Here is a 19,725-nt window from a genome sequence, read left to right as displayed (position 1 = left end):
ACAACACTCTAAAAAGGTGAAGTTTCGAGTTTTATTTGTTTTAATTTGCGGATAATATAATGCACACAAATATTAAAAAATGTACAATGTAAGTTCAACTTTTAAAGTCTACAGAAAGCTCAGAGATCAAACAAAAAGTACAAAAAAGTCATAAAAAATGCATTTAATCTTAATTCTTATTCTTGATTCTCTAATTACACAATGCAATTTATACACTAAAATGTATGTTAATTCACTTTTTTACTTATAGAAACAAAAGTATTTCCGAGCTCCATTCATGAACATAAATATACAAATTGTTGTGTTTTCTGCTTCTTTGCTCTGCACTTCAACATACTGGTAAAACATTTTGAAAAAGCCACAGAAAGATGAGCCCGCATGAAGCTGAAATGAGATCTGTTTACTCGGAAAGCTTTGGTTTGAGCTTGGAGTCCCTCTGGTGAGCTTGAGGCGCCGAATCATAGCTAGAACAAGAGATGACAACCGCTACGAGGCTTGGCTTGCAACAAGATCTCCATCCCGGCATGCTTAGAATTGTAGTTGACTGACAGGGCAGCATCGTTGCCCTCTGGCTTTAGTGCTACTTATTTTTTTATTTTTTTTTTGTCTTAAAGCTTCCCTGAATGACGGGATACATAGCATAATCTTTGTAAAAGAAAATAAAATAATAAAATAGCTTGTAAACACAACTGGAGGGAGGACGGCTTTTGGGCTCATGGCTATGGCATTGGTGTTAAATGATGTGTGGACCAGTCAGACAGTTCCTTCATGTAGTTTGGTCCAAACAGATCACTGCAGTTCTCCATGTAGTGAGGGTAAGGGTTTTCATCAACAGTAGCACCTGTGGAATACAGAATCACAAACTAAAATGAATATTGTTATCTATGATATCTACCAAATGAAAAACTTTAAGTTGATAGAAGTCTGTCATAAAACTTTTGAACAGCCATCTTTTCACAAAAGAACCAAAACTTACAGCCCTTTACTGTCTGTAGTAAAGGATTATTTAGGCTCTGTGCATTGCTACCTGACAGAAGTAAGTAGAAGCTTCAACTAACTCTCCCAAAAGTTATAAATCTCATTGAAAATGAGCAATAGTTGAAAATAATGGGTTATGTTTGGCTGTATGTAAATATTTTCTAGAGAATTTCCTTGTTTTGTGAGTTCAGAGAAAGTTGAAAAAGTGAAACAAATGGCTTAAGATACAAAAGAATAAGGAAACAAGTCAAGAAAAAATGTAAACTAAAAAAAAAAAATCAGAAAGTAATTTCAATAATAAGAGTAGGATGCAACGAAATCCTTTGCATCTGGTGTGACAATTAAATATCCAACAAAGCTTAGTGAAAAGGTGAAAAGGGTCAAACTTGAAGAAAATTTAACTAATTCTGCTGTAAACAGTTTGGGGAAAAATATATTTCTAACTTTTTTTAGCATATTTCTTTATTAAAACATGAATCACATTTTTCCTTTCTGACAAAAACCTGCACAAAACAAAAATTTAAATGACAAAAATATGAACACAATAGGCCTTAAGGAGCACAGAGCCTCTTTAAAACCGATTTTCTTTGCTCTTTCTCATAAATAAAAGTAAAAAATAACTAAATAAAAAATTAAATAAATAAATAACCACATGATACTTTTTAGTTAAAAATAACATAAACATGTTCCAAAAGTATATGATTTTGGCATTGGCTGTGTGGATTTTAAAATTAAATTATGTAATGGAAAATAGAGAATTAACATAAGAAAATGTGTGTTGCTAGCCTGTGTCTATCTGTCATTTGGGGTCTGACTTGCTTGTGTAAAAAACTCTTATGACCCGACTCTAGTCACTTTCGTTCTTAAACCTGCCTCAGGTTAAAAAGGCCAAGAGGAAGAGATTGCACAAAAGATTGCAGAAAAAAAAAACGACAACCACAAATGGCCTTGTAGGTGTTTTACACTGCCTCTTTATCCTCATTCCATAAGTTTCACTTTTTCTGACTTCCTGAATACTCTATCCCCGCCACCGTTTGCCCTCCCACGCATAGGCAGTCTTCCTTCTTCAGGTGAGACAGAAGTTATAGCGAAAGTAAATAGTTTGAAGGCTAATTTTGCCCACTGGCTGTTTGTTGCTTGGTTGTAAAAACAATCAGACAGAAGAGGAAAGCTGATATGGTTTGAAAAATGTAACAATGAAGGATTTTTTTTTTTTTTCATAATGAGTGAGGTGTATGGTTCCTTTTCTGTATTTGCTCTTTGGTGTACTGGAAAAACATTTTTGGATTTTACAAGAGCAAGTGTTGATTTTTAACATTGAGTTACAGCTAAATACAATGGAACATTAATCATTTCTGACAGTTAAGTCTGCTTTTCTGTCTACATTTGCCACCTAAGCAATTTTTGCAGATATCTGAACTCAGCAAAGGCGAGCACGAGATGGTACAAAATATTGTGTCATACATGGCCACTGGTTCCAAATATTGTGCTGTCTCCATCCTTTCTGTTCCCCAGTCTGGTTCCAGAGATCTTGGGTGGTGAAGTGTTCCATTAGCTGCAGCGAGGAAAACACAGAATTACTCGAATGGCTAAACAGAAAATTATGGTAAGGATTTCTTAGCATGGAAACCAAAATTGATCAAAATTGTTGCATTTATTTAACTTTTGATTTTTGTTTAGGTGGCGAGATCATTTAGGTTGCATAACCAGGATTTGCAGAAGTTGAGTAAAAGTACCTTAAAGACAGCCTCACTCTGTTCCTGGTTCTCTTGTTTGGGCTCCCACATCTCTGCACAATGAAAAAAAAAAAACTTTTTTTATTTTTATCATCAAGAATAGCAGCAATTTACAATTCATTTCTAAGCTATCAGTTATGTTTTTTTTAACTTAAACTATTCCCTTAATTTACAGTATTAGTTCTTCAGTATTGTAATGTGTTACATGACTCAAGTGTTACTTTTGAGTGACTTTGTTAACATTATCTGCAGAAATAGAACAGAATAAAATAGTAAAGTACAACAAAGTGGTTCACTTTTAGATGAGAGGCAATATGGTAAAAACAAGTTTATACAAATTAAAATATTGGCACTTATTTTTTTCAATTAAAGAAAACATTAATTCATTAATTAAAACATCACTTAATAAGTAATTCAATCATATCTTTTGTAATTAATTAATAACTTCCATAACTGAAGAAAAGCAGCTAAATGGAAGTCAGTCTCACCGTATGGATGAGTGTTGATGAGGGTGTTTTGTGCAGCTGTTTCCACCTCCTGCGTTGCATCTGAAATGGGTCCTGTTGCTGTGGGTTGCCAGGTTGGTGTCATGCATGTGTCATCGTGTCTGCTATCTTCTAAACTGGTATGTCTTTCTCTGGTTTTGCTGAACAAACGCAACCCTGCCGGGGGGAAAAAAACAAGAACAAGGTGACATGAGGTGTAACAGTAAAATGTCATTGTTTGGAAAAATGTTTGATTGTTTTTCTTACCTCTTTTGCGCCTCTGTGTTTGAGAGCGGGGCAGCATCCTGTAGACTTTGTAAGCATTGCTGCCTCTCTTTTTGCTGTGCTCACGCAGCTCACACACATCAGGCAAGGAGTTTAAAGCACAGCGAAAATTTGCTTTCCATGTCTTAGGATCAGGCTTGTCTTTGCCCGGACGGTACCGCCCTGAAACAAAGAATCAAATTGACCAACATCATCACACTGTTTTTACTCAAATACATTTGACCTGCAAAGCAAATAGCACAGTCTGCTTTCTTATCAAGATTGTTTGGTGTAAGTTGTAGAGATATTACCTGAAAGTATGTAAGTAACTACAAAGTGCAGATATCTTCACATAACTACCAAAGCATGAGGAACCATTAGGTCGTTAGTATGACCTTTAGAACCTGAGGCGAAACACAAATTCTTTAACATATCGGAACTTTTCAGCCATTAAACGTGACTGACCTAATTCCAGTAGATTCTGAAGAAGAAAAGCAACTTTCTCCTTCAGAATCTGTTGGAATTACTGTACATGGATCATGTTAACAATTAAAAGAAAATTACTATAAATCAAAGAACATAAACACTGAAACTCCTGTGTTGAAGGGTTAAGGCTTGTTTCAAGTATATATTACAGACATTTGTCAATAATCATGTGTCATGGCAATAGTGGAGATGGTTATGTCGTGATATTTTAGATAAATTGCGCATTTTGTGGTACAAGTACCAAATTTGATATGAATTTACATTAGGATCCCCTCTTTCTGAAAAGCGCGTAAGAAAACTTCAAAATGGCAACCATTTGTAAAAGTTGATATAAAATGTTCAATTACCCCAGTCTCAAAAATGTGGACTGTTCATGTAGAAAGTGCTGTCTTTAAACTTGAGGACCTGCAGAATACTATTATATATGTAGTACATGCTATTCTAAATTCTCTTTATATAGTATTTTGAATTTTCTTGTGGCCAAATTTGGTGCTTGTACCACAAAATGCACTTTTTTTAAATAATAAGTTCAATGTATGGAAAAAATTTTGAATTTAGCATTTCAATTTTGTGACCATACAGTGTGGTAGAAATATTCAGTTTCTATTCTATTGATGTGAAAAAAAAACAGTGGGCTGAATTTTATTAAATTAAAACGTGAATGGATTTGTTTACTTGTACATATATTTGCACTTTATTATCTGGCAAGAAATATGAGGAATCAGGAAAACTTCCCCTGCACTGTTCAGGTATTTATCTCTGAGTCTCACTGGTTGAATTTTTAGATAAGAATGTCCTGGATTGATTTCAGCTCGGTGAATCAGATCAAATCAGATCATTCCAAATAAACCAAAATTGACTATAAATCGTATCAGCAACCAGAAATTATGATATGATATAAATGAACTGTTACACTCCCAGTAAACAAGAGCAGTGACAAGATGTTTAAACAAGTGAAAAACAATAATAAAGAACACAAGTAAAGTAAGTTGAACATTTACCAATCTTATTCAAAGTTTTTGCAAGTTTTTGATTTGAACAATAAGTCAATAAAACTAAAGTTATCAAAAATATTTTTTAAAAAGTGAGAAAATAAATGAGCAAATGTTGGTTATTTCTCAATTAGTTTGTGTAAGCAAAACAAATTAACTTTCTTGAAATAACAATAAGATATTTAAAGGAAGTTCATTGAAGGGGTAACTTTCTTTTCCCCTTAACTTTTTAACACCTGTATCTATACATATACAGTATATTCCTGTCAATCAAGTTTTTATAACCGCCTCGTCCTGTTCGGGGTTTCAGTATGGCTAAAGGAATGTCAGCCATGACTGCCTAGGGATGGGGAAACTCTGACTACTTGTCGTGCCTTTTCAAACCATCCAAACTGAATGTTTTTGACCCTCAAGTGTAAATTCATAAGACAGGAATGTGCCAGAGACTGAAGGCTTTACATTTGTTTTGTTTAACAAGACATTTAGTTGTGTCGCAGAACTTTCTCTGGATGGATGTGTTTCTAATTGCATGAGAGAAGTAAAAGGAGGAAAATCGATCCTTTTGTTTTGTTAGATTAACCCATTTAGAAATGGAAAAAAAAAAATCAAAAAAAAAAAGCTTTAAAGTTTTTTTCCTCTTTGTGACTCCTGCTTAGTTTATTTGGTGTCACAAACACATGCAATAAAAACTCATTAATGTTGTTGTTTTGAAACAAACACAATAAGAGGGTTCTTATATACAGTAAATTTAAAAAATGAAGTTTAAATGTGAATTTGGGAGAAGATTTTATCTTTTTTTTTTAAGTGTCTGAAAAATTATGAAATACTGATATTTTTGGTTTTGATTTTCCCAAAAAATAATAAATTTTTCTAGTTTGACTTTTAAAGATTTTGGACACACCATCACGACAATAGAAGAAAACCTTTTTTGTTTAAGTTAGTACGTGTCTTCAGTTCTTTTAAATACAAGCAAATTAAAGACTCAGTCAAGATGTCAAAACTCATTTTCTAATGATATATGGAACCAGTTTTGCCACACTATCAATGACGGATTACTGTCATTTTGAGAAACGATGGAAAACCTTAGGGAAGAAAATCATTTTAACTTTTGTTTTTAGTAGATTTTAAAGGTGAATTGAAGTTGATCACTTATGCCTTTATTATAATGTCACTTTGATCAGAATTTTTTAAAAGGATTATTTATTTTAGTGAATACGTTTGCTTTGATAAGCAATTTTCAAACACATGCTTCCTTTTAGGTTTGTGATATAAAAGTGTCTGGTCACTCTTAGGAAATCTTGCTAAAATGGATTCATAGTTAATGTCATGAGCTGACAGAATGCATCATGATGTTGAGTGTCATGTAAGAGCATCCTGTGTGTTGAGTCCTTTCTCAAGTTCACGACTCTCAGCCTGTCTATAGGTAATCATTACCAAGCGAGTCACATAAATCACTGGAGCTGTAAGATCTACGGCTCATTTACATCTGACAAAGGCAGGACGAGACAGACGACAGCTTTCTGGGACAAAATCCACAAAGTCTATACATTTTTTTTCTGCTAATTTTAAGTTTGTGAAAATCACTAAATATTAATTTTTCGTAATTTTTATGATCACATATCCTCTAAAGTTTTTCTCTGAACGCCTGCACACACAGCTGTAGAGTTGTACCTTGACAGCAATTCGATCCCCATGGACACTCACAGCAAGTGAACTGAAGCTTTCCCATCATATGATACAACTCTGCAATCACAAGCCATGACTTTCCCAAGACAGAAGGACAGAATGGACAGTTTTTTTATGTCGCACACACTCTCTGATGAAGGAGAACAAGTGTTTTAAGATTTATGGATGTTGCGCTCACTTAAGAGAAGAGTAATTGGTGGGAACTGACAGATCTGTGTGACGCTGCAGTCTGAGAGGCTGAGCTGTCGTAGCATGACCCTCCGAAGATTGCCCCCCTAGTGTTTATAAAACCTGCTGAGCTTTTAAAAGTGGATTGGTTGTGTTCGCCTCACTTGTTTAAACTTGTTCTATTTGAACTTAACATGGCGTTATCATTTAGCAGGAAGGTGGTTTGATGTCAAGAATGTGGTAGATCGAGAAATGCAAATCATACAGCCATGGCACTTCAATGAAAAAATAAAGCACTCGCCAGAGGAATCAACTGTCGGCAGGAAAAGGCCTTCCAAAAAGATAAACAGCCGGGTGGCTCTGGATATCTCTTTTATCTGAGAAGCTTGTCTCTAAAATTGCAAATAAGTAAGAAAATTCCTCAAAGATTATTTTATGGGGTTGTTGATGTCATCCCAAACCTTTCTTTTTTTTTTTTTTGTTCTTTAAGACTTTTACTTTACTAGAAATAAATCACACAAATACAATAAATCTAGATGGTCACGAAGATTTTGTTGTGATGAAACTCTTTATAACATCCAAGAAACGTCCTGATAAAAACAAACCCTTTACGTTTGATTATAAACGTTTTTCCTACACGGTCTTCATCGCAGCATCATTCATTTGCTGCAGGATGTGCAACAGAAAACAGGTGGGTTTGTGCTTTTACCTGTGTGCATGGCCCAACTCCTGAAGAGCGTAGCATCCCTGTCGATGCTCCAGCCATGGCGAGCCGCATGCTTCCATGGAATTTGGAAGATGTATGCAGACTGCAAGAGACAATGATGCTTTTCTGTCATTTATGTTCCACTCTACATATAGCTTTCAGGAATGGATCATTCTCATGAGTGAGACCGGTTGTGTCAATTAAAGGTATAATTGAGGTACCCACCTTGTCCAGCCAGCTGACCCCCGGGTACCTCCCAGACTGAATCTGCTCCTCCAGCCATGGCCTCAGCTTCAGCCGCCCCTGTTGCTGCATGCTTGCCGATTGAGCTTCAGGTGCGCGTAAAGGTGGGAGTTCCTCTGATGCTGCTTCAGCAATAACTGAAAGATCACCTGGACTCACATTAAATCAGAGTTTTCAAGACATCGCTGTGGATCAGAGAGCTTAACTCCTCCTCCAGCTCAAGCTCCTCCTGTTGGAGAAAGGTGTGTATTTCTATCCATGCGTGAAGCTGATGGAGTAGTTTGAGCAGATGGGGGGGGGGTTGTTTAAGCATGTGATGTGCGTTGGCAGGTAACAACTATACCTTTTAAAGACAGTGCCAAGTTTTCTTGTGGTTCTTTTTGTTTGATTAGTTTTGTTTTGCACACGTTTCTGTGTGGGCTGCTGTGCCTGTGTGACCAGTGAGTTTCAGACTATTTAGTTGAATCTGTTTTCTCACCCAGAAACTTGACATTGACATTGACTTGACGTGTTGAGTTTTTGCGATCAGACTACATTATGCTTCCAGCTTCAAATATTCTTCAAAGCATTTTTAGGATGTATTCACTTGTTACAGGGCAATAGTAGACGACTGGAGATCCATTTGTGAGCCCCGCTGATTCATATTACATTACATCACGAGTTCTGTCGAGAGACTATGAGAACTTTGGATTTTTTTTTAAAAAGTACTCAGAACAATAATTTTCTATAGTCTGTCGTTTTGTGTGGATTTAACTTTTGACAAAAAAATGACTAAAATAATTTCTCTCTTTGGCTGTTGAAGTAAAATAAATATACTAACCATGACTTGTCTTTTAATCAAATTGAAAACTTTGATTTATTCACTTAATCAAAGAAACAATACTAAATCAAATTTTTTTTATAATTTCTAGTATGTTTTTGTGAAACAATGCTAGTTTTTGTAGGCCCTTGTTTAGTCACTGATCTATGGATGGATGATGCATAAAAGCTACTGTTTCTGAGTTATAGTCTGTGCTTTACACACAAATATAAAATTGTCAATGAATTTAAAAGTTTAAAAATAACAGAAAAACCCTTAAGTCTTTTAACCTGATACCCAATATCATCACTGTCACCAAACTAGAAGATCCTGGTTCAGTTCCCTCTTTTGGGAGTTTCTTCCGTTTGATGTGTGGGTTGCCTCCAATCTTTTGACCGCAATTAAAAACAAAATGCTGAATATGTTGACTGGTGGCTCTAAATTACCCTATGAACTGTATGTGTGCGTGTGTATGATGCTTCAATACTAGGATACATTACTGATTATTCATATGTGCGGCCTAAAAGTAATTTATCCCTCAACAATTACACGTTCTCAGCTTTGTAATGCATTTTATGATCCCTGTATTAATTTTAAGCTACTTTCTAAATAAAATCAACATGTATTGTATTATAAAGTATTATACTATTTGATGAGGGGCAAAAGACAGTGATAATGATTACAAGACAGGAAAGTACAGTACAGACAATTCATCAGCTATTTACAGTTTAGTCGATAAATATTAAAATATGGACTTTTTAGTTTCAAAACAGGTTTAAAAAAAAGAGAACTTGAGACCCATGTGCACCAGAAAGACTAAAACAATGCAAATTAACCGAATCAGGTTAAAATGACTACTCCCCCACAACAGGACAGACAGATGATAGCTCTGTGAAAAAACTGGACTGAACACTTTTTGGAAACCCAAAACTTCAAGGATTTGAGTCTCAGCCAAATGCTTGAAGTGTTTGTTTGTGACTGTAACCTGGTGGTTACAGGTTGGCAGCGGAGCCAACCCTCCAGTCTGAACGTGCTCGCGTGTGTGTGCGTGGGTGAATGGGACTTTAATCAAGGCAGAAAAGCGCTGTATATCTATATTTTATTTACATTATGGATAAAAAAAGAAAAGAAAATCATGCTGCATGGTGGTGTAGCGGTTAAAGCTTTTGGTGTTGGTTCAAATCCCTGCAAGAGTCTTTCTGCGTATAATGTGCATGTTCTTCCCTATACACATGTGGCTTTCTATGTCCAAAAACGTGTTTATTAGGTTGTTTGGTGACTCTAAATATTCCCTAGGAGTTGATGTGGTTATGTGTGTCCTGTGACAAACTGATGAGCCTGTCCCAACATGCAGGATAGGCTCAAGCAACACTGAGACCCTGAAATGGTATGATAAATTGATAGTTACAAAAGAAAAAATTGAATATTTATATATTGTTTTCATTTGTATCTGTGATTTTTTTGTTTTACTGTTTTGGAAAATTACATTTTGTTGCTATTAAGGAAATACATAGTATGTACTGACTTACATTTGCTACAAATCTTTTTGTTTATGTCGCCAGTATTACAACTGCTTCAACTACAAGTAAAAAAAACAAAAAACTCAAGAAAATTTTCACCTTTATTCAAAGCCTTTTTCTTTCTTTTTTTTTTATAAGTGACAAGCTTTATTGCAACATTCAGTCATTTACATGTACTATCTCAGTTTCTAACCATCTTTGTTATGATAGGGAAAAAATGGCGGTTGAGGTTGACGCATAATTCTTTGGAAATGTGTAAACAGCTCCAGTGAAAAAAGCAATGAGGAAGTAATTTCACAAGAGCAGCACGTCTGTCTGTGTTGCTCTAGTCTGACACAGAACTCCATGATTCTAGTTGTGCTGCTTTCCCCAAAAGGTTCTAAAGACAAACTCATACCTCCTTCTGTTAATGCTTTAGGAAACAGTGGGAAGGAGGCACAGGACTATTTTGTCTCCAGCTTCACCAGTTTAAAAAGCTCACAGATAAAACATATTTTTAGGTATTTACATAACAGCAACCATAAAATATCTACATTGAAACCATTTCCAGCAACATATCTTTAGCATGTACAGCGTTGAAACAACAAATACAGAACATTAGTAACTTTTCTGGAGCAATACAGAAATAATGCGTGATCTTTTGTGGACTGGAAACTTTACTTTATCTGGACTTACACTGAAGAACAAAGTTAAAGGCTACAATTGTTTATAGCCACTCTCTGTGAAAATTCGTACTGGCGTGTTTCCAGACTGTGGAGGCGACCAAAGGAAAGGCATTTGGAGCTCGGGTTGATTCTTACTAATCAAATCTGGAACGAAGAATCCAGAACCAGCCGTTTGGGGGTTCAAGCTCTTCAATGTCTCTGAATTTGACTCCTCCGCTTGCCTCTGGACAGGCTGGAAGAAATTTCCCCCCTTCAGGAAGTTGCGCAGAATTTCCAGATTGCTAGCCAGTGTTGCTGTGCCCTCAGGCACCTCTGGGCTTTCTGGCTCAGCATTGTCTCTAGATTCAGGGTCATAAGACGGTGTTGTGCAAGTCCCACTAGAGGGGGACAATGGGCTGTAATCCTCAATGATTAGCATTTTTTGTGAACCAGTAGTGCACTGATATGACATATCTATTGATATAGGTGATATGATATCTTGTTGGCCAGGAAAAAGGCAAGACGGACCGGTATTGGTCATAGTATCAGACTTTGAAGTATGATATGAAGAGTCACACTCTAGGACTCGAGGGTGGACTGGCATGAACTGATCAGGACTTCCAGTACCACCGGGAAAATAGGTAGGATTGATTACACCAGATGATCCAGAACTATCATTTACATTTACAACACATGGACAGTCGGAACCAGAGACTCTACTAACATCCCTCTTAGGAATAGTAATGGGATCAATCAATAAGTCTACAGTTCCAAAATTGGCAAAGAGTTGTTCCAAGGCCTCATGTCGTATAGCTTTAATATCACGCTGAACAGTTTCCGCATAACTTGGCTGTGAGGAGCAGTCACTGATTCCACTGCTGTCTTGGCTGCTCTCGTCACTTTCTTCACTGCCTGGAAACTGCAGTTTTGGCCTTAAAAGAATAAGCAGATGTTACTCATCCAGCTATTTTGGCAAAGTACATACAGGGCTAACGGGGTGTAGAGGAGTCCTACTCACAACTGTTTGCCGTCATCCAAACTGAGGGGCTCCACAGATACTGGCAGACTTATGGGATCCGAAGGCACCAAAATCTAAAAGAGGAACATTTGTGAAAGATGTCAAACAATGATGAGAGAAAATGCTTTTTAGATGAATTTTACCACCATTTCGAACAGTTGCTACACTATTTTATGTTGTAATCAAAAATAACCAAGCTGTCTCAACTTCATACTGCTACCACAACTTCTCCTACTAATAATAACAGTGCTGTAATATGTGTTGTTTATGAGACACGTATTACGGGACTTTGATCCAGAATGGGGTCTGATGTGGACTGTATCCCTTTTGGGCTCACAGGGTTGCTTGAGCCAACCCAGGTACTGTTGGGTGAAGGCAAGATACACCTTGAACCAGTGTGTTGCAGGACCACATACTCACACAACTAGGCACGACTTAGAGAAATGATTAAATTAAATTCACCTATGAAAAATGTTTTTAAGACTGTGGGAGGAAGCTAGAATTGCCATTTCAGTTCACTATATAATTGAAGAAAAGTACAAATGAACCAGTTTGGTTTTATAGGAAGCAGTTGGTGATGTTTAAGGAAGACGGCAGCAATGTTAGGGTGGGGATGTAGATCTAAGTGATACCTACGTAACAATAAAAATGAAAGTGATATCTCCTGAAAGCATAGCCAAGAGGGACAAGCCAGGTGGTGAAAAGCACTGGCCCGAAGACTAAACCCCGGAGCATGACTGAGTGTGCCGGAAGTAAATGATTGTACCTTAAAATATTGAGTGTGACAAAGTGGGGTAAGATTTGAAACAGGAAAGGAATGTATGAGCAATACTGAGAGCTGGCCTGTCCAAGAAGATGGGAGGATGAAATACTATCAAAACTCCCCTCAGATCAAGAAGGATGAGAGGCTAGAATCAGCTGTCAGAAGGAGGTCATCCTCAGTAAAGAAAAGAGAGTAAAAACCAGACCGAAAAAGGTCACTATTTAAAAAAAAAAAAAGTCTTAGAGAAAAGTAGATTGTGGAGAAACAAAAATTGCTGAGATTGTAGGGATCTACACCAGGAACCTTGAGGATGGGAGTGGTAGGGGAACAATTCCAGTGATGAAGGAAGAGAACTGCATGAGTGTTGACAAGGAGGAAACAGCGGCTCTGACAACTTAATTGTTCAAATTTAATTAAGCTGCTGCAACGGAAGACTGAGGACCGACTGAGAAAACAAAAGAATATGAACAGATGAGGCTTTTTTCAAATGACTTTAAGAGAATAGGCTGATGATATGTATTCTGACAAGAGGAAAAAAAGATAAGAGTGATACAGAAGGAAGCGAATAAGAAGGTTTTACAATGACTCTATACAGGCACAGCAGCCTCGGAATTAGTTTAAAAAGGGTGGAGTCAATTGATTGAAGCTTTTAAAGACCCACTCTGGTAAAAATCATGTTTTCAACATGTTCTTGTGGCACTTTCTGATGATGGAGGGAATATATACAGAAAATAATCTTATTTTTTTTTTCAACCATTGTGAATCAAGAGCAGAAAAAAAAATGTAATTTTTAAAAGAGTGTTTTTGTGACGTAGAATATATACCAGCCACAAGCTCCTTGCCATTCTGATGGTTCCACGTACATCTAAAAACTGCTGCTCTATTATTTCTTGTCATTTTTGTTAATATTATTTTGGGGAGTATGAGGGTCTGTAAAGCTAGCAGCCAAGCGTGTAAAGAGAAAGATGACAGAAAGAGGGGGCAGAGTTGCTGTGTGCCAACACCACAATTCAGAGCCGAATTTTTGATGAACTCCTATCGCTCTGAAGAAACTATTTCTAAGAAAATGTCACAGGGTTTTTTTTTATTTTGACAAAAAAGCAGCACAATTTTACCAAAAGACCACTGGGAATGCTATTAGAGAGGGTCTTTAAAAAATATTACAAGTGAAAATCAGAAATTGTCCTCTGGGGAGATACTTTTTCAAATAACGTGTTGGCAGCTCAGTGAATCTATTACTTTAGAAAACACTATAAGTAGTCACTAAACCTGAACTCTTGGGGTGCTGGGGCAATAGCTCCCTCAAGCACAAAAATTTGCCTTGCCAAATTTTTGAGTCAACTTTAGTATCAATATTGACAAAACATTAAGAAACATCAAAACAATCTTTTTTAAGCATTAGTAATAGCACCTCAGCTAAAAGAACAATTGTTTTAAAATTAATAACGATAATAAAACTGTATGATGATAATAATATTTTTGATCCTTTCATCTGTAATGGCCTTCCACTCTCTTTTGGCACCATAGACTATAATTAAGAACTGGACAAAGCAAGTGTTGACATCACCCATAGGAAATGCCTTACCTCCAACCCTCGCGAAATCAGGCCAGAGCCTTTGCTGTCACTTCCTGATATTTCTACCGCCATATTGCAACTTGTCGACAGTGATTAGTCTGAGGCGGTCTGAGTCACGTTTTTTGAGGAAATACTGTCGCCAATCATGAGTAAGCTTGTTCCGGCTTGTTTAGAGTCCAAACCCCTCCCACTGAGAGCAAACTCAGGAGAATCTGTCAATCAAATGTTGGAGGTGGGGCCAGCGGACGCCACATGTTTTTACTGAGGCATCTGATTGGTCAATTTACAGCTTGAATAACTTGCGATAAAGAAAAACTATCTCAAAAAAATGTTTTGGCTTAGAAGGAACGTATTAGGAATAATGTATCAGAGCTAGAATGGTTACTCTGACAGATAAAATGTCTGAGTAAGAACTGTCTATTTCTCAATGGAACTTTGGCTTTCTTGCATCCAGCAGATACTTCCTGTTTGGTACTTCCTATTTGTCACTAAAATCTCTTTCCTTGATGTAACACTTAATATCAGAATTGTATTTTTTCTTGGTCAGAAATAACGTTTTACATAAAATATATGCCACACCCATGCTTAGCACCTTGACGTTTAGATGTACATAGTAGCTGCGTTTTTTTTACACATATGCACCAAACTTTATCGAAATTCTAGAAATGTTGAAAAAACAAGTATTGTTTTAAGTTTATTCCGTTAAAGAACAACAAAGGAACATTTGGATGATGTCACAGCAGCGCCGGGCACATGCCGCGCACCTAGACAATTGACAGTCTCTATATAGTACTGGGCGATATGATGATACATGTTGGGTGAGTGATAGAAAAGTGTCTATCGTGCCATTTCTCTTCTATCGTTTATAACGTTTTTAACTTAATTTGATCAATTATTACGGCATGTCATTAAATAGCCTGAGACAATTGCGCAAGTGTTGCCTCGTCAGTGTGTACACAAAAAATGAATAAAGGTGAAAATAAAGAAGAAGAAAGAAAGAATAAAAACATTTTTTTTTATTATGCTGTTTCCACTAAACGACTTTATCATTGCAAATCCAATTTGGGCAATTTCATAGTTCATGGAAACGCAGCTGGTGTCACTTTGAATATCCGGAATGACAGTTAAGAATATTGAGCATTCTAGCTAAGTTCCTGTTGAGATAAGAACCCCGACAGTGACGGGCCATCATTTAAATTTCCAATACATTGAAAAAAAAGTGGCACATTGCTTTGACTATAAACTGTTTTGAATATTCAAATAAACTGAGAGGTGTAAAATTTAACATAAGGAGATGAATGTTTGCCATTGTGACAGGTAAAAATTTGGTTATAGACATAATTAATAATGTTGTGACATAAACAGAGTTAAAAATTTAAGTAAATAAGTTAGTGACTTGAGGCTAGTTCTCTTATGGAATGTCTGAAAATAACATATCAGGGAATAACAAAAACCACTGAACCGATATCGATGCCTCACCCTTTCCTTGATCAGAGGAAATCCGGGAAGTTTGAGTTCGGGATATTTGTCCCACCACTTGGTTTTAAACCTGAAATCAAATTAAACCTTGAGGTAAAAATCCCAGGAAACAAAATCCATGGTGTTTTGACCGTATTGTGCTCAAACTTTTAGGACTTACTTTGAAAAAATGATACAGGCACTAGCGCTCATGAAGATTGCAAGAGCACTAAAGATGACTATGATGACAACAAGCTTTGCAAAAGGGGAAGAGGCTGCAAAAGAAAAAAAAAGGTCAATTAAAGAATCATAATTTTCACAAGTAAATGGCCAAACTATGTTATTACAATAGTATGGATAACAATTAGGAATCCATTTGCTGTGTTTTCCAGAGGCATGAATATGACCCAAGAGATTATAACACTCAGTGCTTTGTAAAAGCCAAGTAAACAACTGTATGCTTGTTTGTTTGTTCATCCCAGTTAATGGAGTCATACCCAAGGTGCATTCATTTCCTATTTGTTGGCTGCATTTCTTGTCTTATAAAAGGTTAAATACCAAGTTAAAGTTGAGTTAACATTATGATTTTTTTTACATATATTTGTTTCTTCGGAGTAGGAATTTAACTATTTTTTTTTAAATCTTCTGAGTCTAAAAATGACCAAAAATGAACACTCACAGGTCTTGAATTCCCATCCGGCGCTGCTGTCACTGGACCTGTTGTTCAATTCCCATACACTTCGAACGCTGACCACATACGTTGCTCCTGGTGACAAATCTGCTTCACTTATTTGGAAGTACTGGTGTTTATCAACAGTCGATGGTTTTAAGGATATGCTGACCTCCTTTGGGGACGGAAATACAAAGAAAACATGTTATTTTGGTGTGTGTGTGTGTGAAAGTTTTAGATCACCTTAAAAAAAAGCAACAGCTTATTGGTTCCAGGGAATCTGATCCTACCTTCTCTGGGTCTTCTTTTTTGTAGTAGGTCACCACGGCAGTCAACTCATCTCTCACTCCTTCCAAGTTTGTCTTCCACTTGACACCAACATGTCCATGGTTTACGGTCACATTGACAATTTTAGGAGTTTTGGGTACAACTAAATAGACAAAAAATAGAAGTAATGCAGCAGTTTCTTTAGAATAATACAGTAAAAATCTAAAGGTTTTGTAGAAAATCCAACATACAGCTGTCCACAACACTGATGTTTTTGGATGCAACTCTTTCACTCCCTCTCCATACAGTTGCATTATGAATCTCTCCACATATAAAAGTCATCTTCACAGAACAGCAACACTGATTATGGTCACACTGCTTGAAGGTGCAACTACTACTGCAGAGGAGAAGTAAAAAAAAAAAAAAACAAGTTACAGGATGTTTAATAACAGAAACGAGTCACTTTTCTATTAAAGAAGACAGAAAAACTAACTCAGAGGACACGATGGAGTTAATCAGGACCAAAGTCAGGTTGTGGTTACAGTCATTTTCTTGATTGAAATGACAAAACATCTGTTCATAGTCGTTGGTGCAGTCAAAGTTAAACTCCCCGTCATTGTCTCCTTCTGCAAGGATCAAACACAGCATTAAGAACGCGATTCTTCCAATAATTCTATGAAAAGATATCCTCAAACAACTGCGTTTTTACTTACCACCGAAAGTGAGACTAAATCCTCCTGTGAGAAGCAGGAAAAAGAACAGCATTGGCGCAGAACACGACTTTAGACCGTTCCCTTTCCTCTGTGCCACAAGTGTGGATCCATGGAAGTAGAAAAACTGTTTCCAAATCGGATTCATGTTTTTGGACAGAAAAAAAACGAACTTCTGATCAAAAACGCAGTCCGTTTTCCTCGAGATCGACAGACAGGCGCTGAGCTCACGTCACATTGAGGAGTGTTCCTCATTCGGGTGAAGTCAGTAGTTGGAAACGCACGCTGGGAGAGTCCATGTCCGCTTCTCGTCAGAGGCGCGCGCTCACTCCAGTAAACACAGTCCACACGCGGAAGAGAGCGCGAGGGAACCGAGATTACTTCAGAAAAACCAAAGTTGGGCCAATTTATGTGGCAAAAATGTAAAAGTTTGTCAATAACAGAGGTTAAAAAAAAAGAACTTGTTTACTTTCCGGCGAATTCCGACTGAAAAAATTCCAGCACAAGAATGAACACGCCAGACAGGCTCATGTAACTTTATGAGGTGTTGTTTATCCATCTCTGCCAAATATTAACAGAACAGTTTAATACAAAACCTGAAATAACCAGAATAGCAAACAAATTAGCAACATTAATTAGACATTTGTTGACACATTTTATTTTGCCAAATTAACCATTGATCTGTTTTTATTGAAATTTAACCCTAACCATTCCTATCAAATAGCCTACTCATATTTCTGAGACCCATATTTCCTTAGCATGAGCCAAACTTTCCTCCATGTTTACTGCCCTGTAGTTCATCATCGTTACACCAGAGGCAGTAGAGGCGCTTTTCTTGGTTATTTCAAAATGGCTGCCCCCAAGAAACACTACTAGAGGGAAAAGTTTTGCTAATTTTCGAAACGTTATGGGGAGAATAACTCATTTATTATTGTATAAATATATATATATATATATATGTAAACAACTGCTTTCTGTATCAAAATAATGCAAACTGTATTGCTAATTATTTGTTTTTGACAGTTACATTTCGTTAAAAATGTGTGGGTCAAATTTGAGATAAAATAAAGTACTTTTTCTCCTGAATACCCACTCAATAATTTTTCATCATTGTTGCATGCAAAAACTGACCAAATCACCCAGCATTTCATAACTGATCTATATCTTTTTTTTTTTTTTTTTAAAGTCTTTTGCAACGGTCTTTGTCGATTTCATCAAAGGATTTAAATAACATCTTAATATATTTTTTTTTTCATCATTTCTTATCTGTAGGTTTTACAGGGTTACTTGAAATCTCATTCCATACTGTTTGAATGACTTTGACCTGCTCCTATAGGAAATAAATACTGGGAGGTTTATTCATCTGTTCCTTCCGAAGAACATTTGTGAGATCAGGTGCTGATTTTAGACGAGAGGATTGTTATCTTTTCTTTAATCCTTCCCAATAATGTTCAGTTATAAGGTCAGGACTTTTGTTCTTTCACGCCAATGATGTCATCCATACTTTTCTGGTTATGTTGCATGTTCATGTTGGAACAGGAAACGAGCCATCCCCAATCATTTTCCTAACATATAGGGACATGTAAATGTAAAAATTATTTTGCTGTGCTAAAGAATTTATAGTTTCGTTCACTGGAACTATGAGGCAAGCCGAGCTCCAAAGAAAAAACTCACATCCCCTCCAGCAAATTTCACCCTTGGCTCAATGCAGTCTAAAAAATGTAGGTTTTCTAGCAGTCAATTTCAGAATCATAAAGCAGATTATTTGATGAAGAAGAGGAATTTATTCCTACGGAGAACACTGCTTGCGTCATAACAGTTAAAGACACAATAAAAATTGTGTTTTGGGTGTTTCTTGTGCATGACTTAGGGTAGATTTTAAAGAAGCTTGCTCTTCTGAGCATTTCTGTTTTCAAATTGTTGTGAATCTGGAGCCACAAGCTCCTTTGCTCTGCTGCATTCTGATACATTCACTAGCAAACAGAACCATATGCGTCCTTGTTTTCCTCGTCTAAACTGGCATCTGACTCCGACACTATGGCTGGACAGCTCTGATGTTGCTCGCCATTTTTTTTTTTTGAACCTCCAGTAATCTAAGGTTGGGAGTGCGAGGGGTTGTAAGCTAGCAGAAGAGTGTGTAAACAACAACTTTTAAGCAAGGAAAGGGAAATGGGATGCCAACCCTGCCAATGGACCCGCCCATAACTCAGGTGAATTTCTACTGAAGAAATTCCGTTCTGCAGAAACCTTGTCCAAGAAAACAACACTGCGTATTTGTTTTTACAACACTTTTACAAAAGATCAACTGATGACAGAAATTGCATTTTAAAGTGAACATTTTTTGTCATTATGAGTGAGTTGACAAAAACACAAAGTCCCAAATAAATTTTTAGTAAGATAAATAATAATTTGAAAAAAATCAAGCATTGCTATGAAATCATGTCAAAATGGAAAAGTGATTAAAATTAGTAATGATGATCTGAAAAATTAAGACTGAACTTCTGAAACCAAAAATGGCTGAAAAAACATAAGTATGTTGTTTTCATGTATAACTGG

At 36.5% G+C, this 19,725-nt stretch overlaps 2 protein-coding genes across 3 annotated transcripts; both read right to left on the bottom strand.

Moving 5' to 3' along the window:
- Nucleotides 1-199: 199 nt before the first annotated feature.
- LOC112160914 (interferon regulatory factor 1) lies at nucleotides 200-7,870 on the bottom strand. Its single transcript, XM_024295815.2, has 7 exons — nucleotides 7,727-7,870; nucleotides 7,505-7,604; nucleotides 3,467-3,646; nucleotides 3,203-3,376; nucleotides 2,715-2,767; nucleotides 2,443-2,533; nucleotides 200-841 (listed from the first exon to the last, which is right to left on the bottom strand). The coding sequence occupies exons 1-7, from the start codon at nucleotides 7,814-7,816 to the stop codon at nucleotides 720-722; spliced, it is 810 nt and encodes a 269-aa protein (XP_024151583.1). The 5' UTR covers nucleotides 7,817-7,870; the 3' UTR covers nucleotides 200-719.
- A 2,276-nt stretch (nucleotides 7,871-10,146) lies between these two features.
- Nucleotides 10,147-17,684, bottom strand: LOC112161274. Of its 2 annotated transcripts, none has more exons than XM_024296340.2 (9): nucleotides 17,173-17,684; nucleotides 16,953-17,085; nucleotides 16,711-16,853; nucleotides 16,483-16,622; nucleotides 16,202-16,367; nucleotides 15,704-15,797; nucleotides 15,544-15,613; nucleotides 11,726-11,799; nucleotides 10,147-11,639 (listed from the first exon to the last, which is right to left on the bottom strand). In XM_024296340.2, exons 1-9 carry the CDS (start codon nucleotides 17,315-17,317, stop codon nucleotides 10,760-10,762), a joined length of 1,845 nt encoding a protein of 614 aa, XP_024152108.1. In that variant the 5' UTR covers nucleotides 17,318-17,684; the 3' UTR covers nucleotides 10,147-10,759. The 2 variants fall into 2 exon arrangements, with proteins under 2 accessions (XP_024152108.1, XP_024152107.1); XM_024296339.2 differs by having other exon boundaries at nucleotides 16,711-16,856; nucleotides 17,173-17,682.
- Between the last annotated feature and the right edge of the window lie 2,041 nt (nucleotides 17,685-19,725).

The sequence above is a fragment of the Oryzias melastigma genome, linkage group LG3 (genome assembly GCF_002922805.2).
Source record: "Oryzias melastigma strain HK-1 linkage group LG3, ASM292280v2, whole genome shotgun sequence".
NCBI classification, from domain to species: Eukaryota; Metazoa; Chordata; class Actinopteri; order Beloniformes; family Adrianichthyidae; genus Oryzias; species Oryzias melastigma.
Note: the sequence above shows the minus strand (reverse complement) of the source record. Positions and strands in the feature narration are given on the sequence as shown.